Genomic DNA, 11440 nt, shown 5'->3' with positions numbered 1-11440 from the left:
TGGAGACGTGGCGAATTGACTTCAATTGGTTGGAACCGGAAGCAATGCGGTTTCTATGGGTGACGTCACACAAGATTCGTCCAGTTATTTTATACAGTCGGTGCTCACCAAGTGAGCCTTAAAGTTCGCTACGCCTTAAATAGTAGTTTAAAAATAGCCGATTCGTGGACGATGCGGCTTAGAATCCACTTTTCCCTACAGTGCAGAAAATACGGTAGTTGGAAATAAGTTTGATAGCAGCCAACTTTGACCTTGATGCTCCAGTTGGGGTCAGTTTTAGACATTTAATTCAGTTTTTGTTGAATTAAATGTATGTAATTGAATATTATGGCTTGTTTGTTAGGTTGAATAACGAATGATTGTTTTGTAAAATCTCCATGAAATACATGTGGAATTTCCCTGAAAATGGCAGATTAGCAGGGTTTTTATCCACATATTCTTGACTGCGTTGATGTATAAACACTGCAAATGTGTTTTAGGTGGAAAACCCACAAATGGAGGAAATGCCAGCTGGTGCCATGGAGCCTGAGGAAGGAGAATCCAGGTGCTCAAGAGAACTGTGGGTCTGGACTCCAAACCAGAGGTACACCACCACCAGAACCTTTTCTTTCCTACATTTTCAGCATCAAAGCCATAGAAAGCAGATCAGCTTTAGCCATAACAGTGACTTAAGGGGAAGCGCACATTCTGCTGGTTGTTTTTGTGTCCATTCTGCACTGGAGCTGGCGCAGGAAATGTCTCCGCTTCTCTGTTCCCGCCTCCTGGGACTCACCTGACAGTTGGAGCAGTCACACCGCTCGCTTGTTTGTCACCTGCGGCTCCAGCCATGCAATTTTGATCAAAGGCCCTTTCCTGGAATGGAGCAGAAGACGCTGCTGCTGACCCAAAACTCAGCAGCACACCCATCCTTTATTCATGCAGGCTTCCGGCTCCAAAGGCCGCCGCTTTTCAGGAAAGATTTGATCTTCCTGTACAGTACCAGACAAATCCATTAGAGAGGGTCGTTCAGGAATATGGTTCATAGGAAACCATTTTTCTCAGACTCACGTTAAACAAAGCTGACGTTAGGTCCTCAGTTTGTGTGTCTCAACATTCAGTAAAGAACAGAATCCAGCCTTTTCCTGAAGCTCTTCAGTCTGGAGACTCTTCAGACTCTGTGATTGGATCCAAAGTGATGTCCAGACCCCCCCCCATCCTGCTTTCAGGCATCATTTTGTCGCTGAGTGAACCAAAAGAGACAGTCGGTGTTTCCTGACAGGACGTGGCGGTGTTTACCTGCACGCAGGCTTCCCTCGGAGCGGCTCTATTAACTGCTGCCGAGCTCGGCCTCCGGCGCCAACACGCACACACATAAATAATGAGACATGACCTCCGACACTCCAAACCAGCGGCAGCGCCCGCAGGGGTTCAGCGAAAACATGTGCTTTGGAGATTGATTTCTGCACGGAGGAGCAGCCCTGCAGAAGCTCTGCGTCGCAGGAAAATGAAATGCGCCACCGACGCCATCCAAAGCCGTTGGTGGAGGAACACAGAGCAGCAGGACGCCGTTCCAGGCTAATCGACCTGTGAAAGGAGTAGAAACAAATGCATCTCTGCCTCCATCTGACTCTGCTTTTTACTCATTCCAGTCATCCAGAGTTCTTCGTGTTTGTTTGTTTTTTCTCGAAGCAAAGACACGGAGCACATGACTGCGCCAACGTTCCTGTCGTTTAAACACAAACGTCCCCAAAGTGACTCCAGCTTCTTCATGGGTGAATACAGGCTGTCCGCTGGAAAAAAAACGATCAAAGCTGTTCGGTCGGAGACCGCTGAGCAAAAACGCTCGTGCACATATTTTCTACGGGCATGCAGGTCGTGGAGAACGCTCAAACAAACGTACAGTCAGGGGACGGCAACACAGTTCCAACATTTTCGGCTCTATGCTCCACCACAATGGATTTAAAATGACACGAACAAGATGTGATGTAACTGCAGACTGTCCGCTTTAATGTAAGGGTATTTACATCCACATCAGGTGAGCGGTATAGGAATTACAACCGTTTGCAGATGTGCAACCAAAAGTAATGGAACGGAGAAATAATCAGAAATCAAACATTCACTTTTTTTAATACTTGGAGATCCTTTGCAGCCAATTACAGTCTGAAGTCTGGAACGCATAGACATGAGCAGACGCCGGGTTTCAGTCCCGGTGATGCTCTGCCAGGCCTCCAATCCGACTGTCTTCAGTTCTTGCTGGTTCTTGAGGCGTTTTCCCTTCAGTTTTGTGTTGAGCCAGTGAAACGCATGCTCACTCGGATCCAGGTCAGGGGACTGACTTGGTCGTTGCATATAATGGATAATGGACACATTGTAAGCGCTTTGGGCGTCTGGAAAAGCGCAGATAAATCCAATCCATGGTTGTTATTATTATTATTATTCATTATTACGTAAATCTGATGCAGTGGTGCGTGATTTTGGCGTCTTTCCACTGCTGTTCCACGTAACGGATTTATAGGCATGTATCACAGGTGTATAACTGCTAGATGGTGTATACGGCGCACATTAAATTATGTAATAGACGCACAAATCACTAATGAATTGCAAAGAAACACACACGGTTCATGTTTTATGTTGACTTACGTGTTGTTTTCCTGGTTTATTCCCACTTCTTCCATTGTTATGTGAAATTTCACGTAAAAACCACAACTTTTCTCAATTTTTTTCACGTATGACCATTTTTCATCTGTGCAATATGCGCAAAATGTGCGCAGTGGCTTCGTCACACAGCTTCTGCATGAGCCTCCACGGACCCTCAGAACCAGAAACCCTCAGAACACGTCCAGGCCAACCCCCCACACGTGTGCATGTGACTGAGGCTTTGGCAGCAACATCCTCATCAGAACAGACAGTCTCAGAGATCTACAGCTTGTTTCTGAGCCCCCTCCCTTGTTTTTGCAGCGATGTCCTGCCGCCAGCTGGACGGGACGCAGGGCGACATCAGCGAGTGCCTGAAGTTCGCTAAGGTCATGCCCCCCATCACCCAGCGCTGTCAGCTCCCCTGCCAGGACGACTGCCAGCTGACCAACTGGTCCAAGTTCTCGTCCTGCACCGCGGACTGCGTGGGGGTCCGCAGCAGAAAGAGGGCGTTGATAGGTGAGGACGCGGCGGGCGGGACCCTCTGCAGGGTCTTCGGTGAAATCGTGACACTCTCATGGAGGAGCGTCTGCCGGCGCTACCGCTCCTTTGAGCTGGAAGGATTTCAGTTGTCGTCTCTCCTTCGTATGAAGCTCAACAGTTTGGTTTAAGTGGGTGTTTAACGTTTAGAGCATCAAACACTCCTGTCCGTCAGCGATTGTATTCCTCCCAGACAAATTACCGCCGGCTGCCGGGGTGTAATTAAAATCCAGCGCTGGTCACAATGTGGAGGAAGCTTTGCCAACCTGTGCAAAAGAATTCAGAGTGAACGAGAAAAACACAGAGAGGAGAAAGCGCCTCCTCATTTGCATTTGAAACAGCCCATAATGGTAAACCACCAGAGGAAAAAAGGAAAAAGTTTCTCCTTCCAGCACCTGTTTTCCTGAGCAAACCCTTCCTCTTCCAACTTCACCCGTCAGGGAGAAGCAAAAAGAAAGACAAGTGCAAGAACACCCAGATGTACCCTCTGAGCGAGACGCAGTACTGCCCCTGCGACAAGTACAACGCCCAGCCGGTGGGACGGTGGTCGGACTGCATCCTGCCCGATGGCGCCCGGGCCGAGAGCCCTCTGGGGTTGAAGGTGCAGGGAGACGTCAAGGAGTGCGGTCAGGGTTACCGCTACCAGGCCATGGCGTGCTACGACCAGGACAGCCGGCTGGTGGAGACGTCACGCTGCAACAGTCACGGTGAGGAAAAGATGCTGACACAGCAGAGTGCGCATGTGTGCGTGTGCACGTGAGGGGGCGATCTGATTTATACATCAGATTCTTACTGTTTCATATATTTAGTCTGAATGGTTGCATCATGTTTGTCTTTCTATGAAAGAATATTCAAATAATTTGTATTTAATCCCCATAATTTAAAGACCAGGAGGTCAGAATCAACAGAACAGATGAAAACACAAAGATTCAGAAGGAAAGAAATGATATTTATCAATTTAAACAACGTCACCCTCTTACGTTTTTCTGTCAACTTCCTGGTTAACTTCAGCAGGAAACTAAACCTAAACATCACTCTTGTTTTGGATCATTTAACAACAGTTTTTCCATCCTCAAAGTTTTCTGACTACATTTCCAGTAGATCGATGACTTAAAGACAGGAAATGAAGACGCAGCAACACCTCAATAGAATTGGAACAACTAGAGAAGACTCACCGTCCCTTCATCTAAGCTGACAGCAGTCTAACATAAAACATATTTTACAAACTGAATCCTTTCATCTTCTCTGCCACGCCAGCAGACCTGATGTCACATAGTTGATCAACAGATTTCAATTATATTGTACATTAAAAACCATTATATCTCTTTATATTGTCAACTATATTTAAAGGGTCTATTTCATGCAAATTTAACCTTTTAGAGCTCTAAGTTTTTTTCTTGTTCATTCTTCACAAAAACAACCCAAAGTGGTATCTGTTCCATTTTTGAGCATTCCTCTAAAAACCACCACCACCAGCCCCTCCCAATCCACGATGATGGGTGGGTCCTCACATTGTGGCGTCACAAAGTGAGGAACAGCCTCTTCCAGGAAGAGTCTGCACTGTCAGCTCCGCCCCCAGGCTAACACTGGGGGCGGTGTGTGTAAGTGGGGGTGTGTGTTAGCCTGTGGGCTAATCCACATGTGTACCGGCCCGCAGTGTAATTAGAAAGGGCCCACGAGATCCTATCAAATGTGCATTAGGGCTGGCCTGTGGTATATACTGTACCTCTAATACTACAAATCCCACAGTGCTTTGCTGGTACGTCAAAACTGGCAAGCGCTCCTTTTTTCTGTTGACAGTCACTGACAACCATCCTCCAGTCACACCGGACACGTTCAGTTAACCCACCACAAAAATGGCCAAACAAAAGGTGGACAACAGGAGCTTTCAAGACGGATTGCAGGTTCGATACCCGCCTTGCCCGCCCATGTGTCGAAGTGTCTTTGGGCAAGACACTGAACCCCACCTTGCCTCTGGTGGACGGTTGGCGCCAGTGTTCGGCAGCAGAGCCGCCTTTAGTGGGTGAATGGGACTGTTTAGCGCTTTAGGCCTTTGAGGAAGGTAGAATGCACGAAACAAGTAGAGGCCATTTACCACCATCCACCTCATTGAGAACGTAGTTGGACTTCCACAGGAGCATGAATGCTCTCTCCCGTCTTTGCAGTACTGGGATTTGCCCACAGAGAGGGCTCCCTCCATCCCAGCCTGTTTCTGCTGATTCTTGATGCAGGATCTGACCGTGTTGGCGCCACTTTCCCATTAAAAAAATGATGCTTGACCTCCTAGTTTCAGTCCAGCGGTGTTCCAAATCCTTCCTCTCAGCTTTTCAGCAATGGTTTCAGTCATTTTTGTGTCTGAAGGTTCTTCCCCCGTCTCGGTGTTGTTCCACGTCTCAGGATGATCGTATTTTCTCCGCTCCTTCTGAAGTCAGCAGCAGCACAGAGGAGGGCTGCAGAAACAGTTTTTTGTTGTTAAATATTCATCTGAAGCAGAACATTTATTTGTGCACAGTTGAAAGCCACTCCCATAGCAGCTGGGGAGTCATTTGGAGCCCTGGATTTCATATAAGCTGCTGTCAGAAGCATTTGTCTCCACGTCGCAGAGTCTTATCTCAGATCCGGAATACTTCAAGCGCAGATTCCTGGCTGGAAAAGTTGTTGTGAAATTGCTGTGAAATAGAATGCAGGAGATGTTCAAATGAAAGCATCAGCGCTGTGCATATATAAACAGGGGTTTAGTGTGAGTCACAGCCTCAGATAAGCGTCGCCTAATCTGAGTGTGGGTGTGACACGAGCGCATGGTTGGCATGGCGTTTTTGTCCTTTCTTATTGTGTTTTTTTGTGTCGTCGTGCGCTCATCGTCAGGCATCGTTGCGTTTAATAGACATTCCTTGAAGAACTCAGGAAAACAAATATCTCCAGACGTTTGTCGCTAGTTCGCAGAAATCTTAAACCATCGTCGAGGTGGAGAAGAAGGTCGCTCGGATCAGGCAGGAAGTCTGCGCCGCTCTTATCTCCTTATTCCACAGATGAACGCCGGTCCTATCAAAAATGAGGGATCTGCTACTTTGTTCTCGTATGAGTGGGAGGAAAAATTTTGATTGAAGCAGTTTTTAATGAATCCCATTTGACCCCCACCCTCCTAGACAGGGCTAAGGGTGAGTGGTTTTACAAAAAAACAAATCTAAAGCTTTATTTATAAAGCATTTTGGACTTTGGACGATGTTGGTGGTTTGTTTAAAATATACATTTAAACACAAGACCTCCACTTAATGTGCAATGCATTGTGGTCTATATTCCTCTGAATGGACTGGAATAAACCTTTTTCTATGGATGACATCACTCTCACTCAGTCCAGTTCTCATTTACAGATAATGGTCAACCCCCCCCCCCCCCCCCCCCCCCTCGTATGGGTGCATGTAACTAAGGCTTAAGGACCTCACATGAAGACCTCCACTTAATAGAAAATGTTTTTATGGACCATAACCTATTCATTTATGGATATAAAGTTCCTTTTTTTAGAACTAAATCTTGAGAAAACTCTCAAAAATCCCTTTTGAAACCCGTTGGATCAGGACGACCGTGGTTCCGATTCAACTTCCCCGTGTCCCACTCTGAAACGGGTGGTTTGCTAAAAACGAAGAGCGAGGTTTCAACCTGAGCGGTGGGGGGGGGAGGGGGGGGCGTAAACGACTGCAGTGAGGTGATTTGTTGGAGCGGCGTTGGAGCAGCAGACATGCGGCCGAGGCTTCATATGCTGACAGGAAGATGCCAAGGTTGCAGGACAAAGGTCATCGTCTGATAAGGTTAGCGGCGAACACGAAGAGACCTGCTGGCTTATGGAGACTCGTTTTTTTTATTTTTTCATTATCGTGATTCTTCTGTCTGGGCGCCTGCACGCCGAGCCTCTGCTGCTATTTTCTGGAGCACCGGGGATAACGCTGCTTTCACAGCCGGGATGATTGCGGTGCAGAGGGCGCAGCAGGTCACGCATGAGGCGGCGGCGCCGGACAGTCCCGGGGGGCCGAAAGTTTCATAAACGCTTCTTCAGCCCGTCTGCTGCTGGCTGATGAAATGTGGTTTTTGGCCAGCAAAGACGGGAGCTGAAGTGGTCTGGACTGCGCGGCCAAAACCAAAAACCCCTCAGTGAGCTTCCGTCATCAGATTACGACAAACCCGCGTTGCATCGGTTTTGTGACGTCTGACTTCTCACGGCGTTGAAGGAACGAGGCAGAAACTGTGACTAAAGCACGAGAATGAAAACGTGTTAAATGCGTTTCTGTCAGGTCGCTCTGCTTGGTTACCATGGTAACAAGTCTCGTCCCTGCAGTCGGAGATCCTTTCATTGAAAACGAAGCAGAAAATATTTTTTATTATTTGTTCTAAATTTGGGTTATTGGGGAAAAAAAGGCCAATTTTGGTAATTGAGTTGTGGAGGAACATAAGATGCCACACAGAGTTCATCGATGAAGAAGCAGAGAGCAAATAAATGATGAAGAGGTTACAGTTTTGGGTTGAGCTGGGCTTTAATTCTGTCTGAGTTTATCCATCCAGAACGTTAACGTTGTTGGAGGGAACGGAGGCTGAAGCGTTTGCACAGATCCTCTTTCTTGTTGTTCAGGAGATTCAGTTCAGAAACAGACTAAACTAAATTGGGCGTCGCTGCCCTTAGACCCTCCTTCTCTGTAATGGAAAATAAAACAGATTCCAGGAAAAAGGAAAGAAGAAACCTCAGGCGTGTCCACATGAAGGAGGGATCCTCCCCCAGGACGGACAGGCGATTTACCAGAACTCTTAGAGAAGAATTAACTTATCTAACTCTACAATTACATGTTTAAATAATCCAGCAGATGAGCTTCATCCAGATGGAGTTAGGGGACGGCTGGGGGCGGAGTTAAAGAATTGCATTTCCCTGCATTTTATTGAAATGTCGTTGCCAGTGGTCTTTGTGCCGTATTCTAGGACATTGTTTCTGTAGCGGCAGCAGTTTGCGCGACAGTTGGCACAAAGCTTTTTTAAACTGCCTTTTTTTTGTTCCTAAATCCCAACAGTTTGAATAAATAAATACTCCCAAATGCAGTTTTATTCTTAATTATCTTTGCATATGTCCTCCATCATCAAAAAAAAAAGAAATCGCCACAAGAACATGTTAAAAACACCAAAAACATAATTTTCCTCAGAGTGGGTCTTTAAAGAAACAGAAACTGCGTTCATTGGCGTCCACTTAAAAGATTTTTCCATTTGAACTTGGTTGTAGCACAGAATGGGAGCTATAAGTTCTATGCTGATGACACAGTAATGCCTCACTACTGTGAAGTGGAAAAAAGAAGTTTGCGTCGACGCGACTGCCACTGTGGTGGATTGTTAAATTGCATAGATGGTCACACATTAGACCCCTGAGTCTGGATGTTAGTTCTGAATCCTACGGAGGGATTTAAGAGTTTACAGAGCCGATGCTACGGGATATTTTCCTAATTATAAAAACAAACTTCCTACCAAAAAACAGAAAAAACATTTTTGGAACCTTCTTAAAAATACTTGATATCGCCATTTGCTTGTGCTGAGCAGGGAACCGGGCCTTCGTTTCTGCCAGCTTAGGTTGTCATCAGCAGGACTTGTCATTTTTCTGCAGGCGCCTGGTTTTGATGCATCAAAACAAAATGCTTGGGTGCACACAAACACCCACTCCTCATTTATTCCAGTGAGAATCTCCAACAGACGCAAGAGATGCTTACACTGGAATTTACCCAGAATGCCTGAAAAATGTTCTCTCTTGAGGCGGATTTCAGGAAGAGACGGTGATGTTTGCCAGACCAAAGCGTTCTACTAGAACCATCCAGTACTCTACGAGGCTTTTATTGTGAAAACTGCATCCATACCTTTCTCATCTGCACGTTCATTCATCGTTTTGGGCACTTCATTTGTACCCAGAGACAACAATGATTAAAGCTTTAGAACAGGAAGTAGGAGTGGTGACCGAGGACCTGCTCTGTCCTCCCCGCCTCAGGTTACATCGAGGAGGCGTGCATCATTCCCTGTCCCTCCGACTGTAAACTCAGCGAGTGGTCCAACTGGTCGCGCTGCAGCAAGTCCTGCGGAAGTGGGGTCAAAGTTCGCTCCAAATGGCTTCGAGAGAAGCCGTACAACGGAGGCCGGCCGTGTCCCAAACTGGACCACATCAACCAGGTATTACAGACGGCGGTCAAAACAACAACCAATCAGGGGTTCAGCTTTGGGTCGTGACATGTTGATCAAAATGCCGTCAAACTGGGTCACAGAGAGACGGAAGTACTGCTGAAAGCGGCATCATTCAGGCGCAGCTCCTGCAGTAGATGGTGAAGCTCGCCGTGCCGGGAGAGTCTCTGAATGATGTCATAACCCCGGACATGGAGATGGGATTGCCGACGTTTTTGTTGAAACCTGATCCCTCAGCATCTGTACAACGCTGAAGTTGGCTTCCGATTCACAGTTTCCGATTGGCGAGGGCACTAAAGGAACATTCCACTGCATTTTTCACACTAAGACCACCTAGAACTGGGTCCTGTTCAAAAACCGCTGGACCTGGACTGATCCAACCTGGATTAAATTATGATTTAGATTAAACACTTTCTGATTTGTGAAACCTCACTGCGCAAAATGTGATAAAAATCCTCCTATTTCACATTTTCACAAATCAGAAACTGTATTTAATGTATTCTTAAGTATCTAATGCATAATTTAATCCAGGTTGGAGCAGTCCAGGTCGTTTGGTTTTTGAACAGGATCCAGTTCTAGGTGGTCTCAGTGTGAAAAATGAAGTGGAATGTTCCTTTAGTGCCCTGGCGAATTGGAGGCTAACTTCAGTGTCGTCATGCCTCCATGTAGCAATGAGGCGAAAGACTTTTGAAGGTAGCTCCTCCCACACGCAGCAGGAGCATCTAGACTATGAACACATTTTTGGACAAGCATAGAGAGCGAATTCGACGCGTAAATGGCGTTGGGTCTGGACGCAGCATTCGAGCTAAACGTACAGACACAAAGGACGTTTCCGGATGACAGTCGGGTTTTGATGAACCATCATCACATTGTCTACATTGTGGGAACTGTTGCTTATTAACTCTTCTGTTTCCCTTTTATCCACTGCAACTTTCTTGGAAATGACTCGCTGCCAAAGGCCCAGGTAAGACGTCTGTGATGTCACTGAAGCAGCGACGGATACGCGTTTGCTGATGAAAGTTAGCATGAAGAACATTTGCTGCAGTTTGACCCGGTTCTTGCCCTCAGGTGTACGAGGTGGTGCCGTGTCAGAGCGACTGTAACCAGTATGTCTGGGTCGCCGAGCCCTGGAGTGTTTGGAAAGTCAGCAATGTTGACCTGAAGGAGAACTGCGGGGAAGGCGTTCAGACCAGAAAAGTCAGGTATTTACAGGAACCGCATCTTTGTTCTCTTCATTTGTTCTGCTGGGGTGTCCGGACTCTTGTTTGTCTCCATGAGAACCAAGGTCAGCTCTGTAGTCCAGCGGTCTCCAGCACTTTCCTCAGACTGCCAACCTTTAGCTCCAGTCTTGAGGTTCGTTGAATTATCTTAAGTCTTCCACCATTTACGTAATCAACGCCGTCCTAACGGATTCAGACGTGGAGAAAAGCAGCTTTGTACTGAATTCAACATTTTTACTAACGTAATCGTAAAGTCAACTAATGTAAAGTGTTGCATACCGGTGCAAAAACACTTTTCTCCACATCAGAATCCTTTGAAAGGACGTCAAACTGTTGCAGCGTTACGGTGGTTCAAAGAGTGTTTTTTTCTTCTTTCCGTCGGCGGTGACGGCTCAGGCAATAAAGGGTTAAATAAGGATGTACAGAAACGTGTTTGAAGCCAACAAAAAATGGCTGAAATTATGAGTCAGATAAACGCCTCCACCTGTCCAATCCTTCTGTCTTTAAACGGCCCTCGTGTGCTTCTGATGCCCATCACAGTCACCAAGAAGTCCACCCTGAGGCAAAACCGTTTTCCCTCCCAAAGGGGGGATTTGAGCTGAACTTTTGCGCCTCCAGACAGCCTCCTTGATGTGGGCGTTCAGTTGTTTTTAAGGCTGAGTTGATGAAAATCATTTTATTGATCTGAATCAATCCTAACTTAATAAAACAATAATCGATCTATTAAAGTAGAGATTGATCTGTAATGCCTTTCCTTCTCCGGTGACCTAACCCATAACGGCAGTAAAGCCAAAGGAGTTGATGCTAATGTATAATGGAATTTTTCATAGGACAGCTAATGCTAACACTCGGTTGACCTAAACACACATGGC

At 46.5% G+C, this 11440-nt stretch overlaps 1 protein-coding gene across 9 annotated transcripts in view; it reads left to right on the top strand.

Moving 5' to 3' along the window:
• LOC101169142 (thrombospondin type-1 domain-containing protein 7A) overlaps positions 1-11440 on the top strand; it is a 165335-nt gene that overhangs the window by 112448 nt on the left and 41447 nt on the right. For all 9 annotated transcript variants that reach the window (XM_023964730.1, XM_023964729.1, XM_020710494.2 and 6 more), the window contains 6 exons: positions 480-583; positions 2938-3132; positions 3594-3860; positions 9161-9339; positions 10307-10312; positions 10417-10550. In XM_023964730.1, the coding sequence (XP_023820498.1) occupies positions 480-583; positions 2938-3132; positions 3594-3860; positions 9161-9339; positions 10307-10312; positions 10417-10550 (885 nt within the window). The remainder of the gene's footprint in view (positions 1-479; positions 584-2937; positions 3133-3593; positions 3861-9160; positions 9340-10306; positions 10313-10416; positions 10551-11440) is intronic.

Source organism: Oryzias latipes, chromosome 16, assembly GCF_002234675.1.
Source record: "Oryzias latipes chromosome 16, ASM223467v1".
Lineage (NCBI taxonomy): Eukaryota > Metazoa > Chordata > Actinopteri > Beloniformes > Adrianichthyidae > Oryzias > Oryzias latipes.
This window is presented reverse-complemented; position numbering and strand designations above follow the sequence as displayed.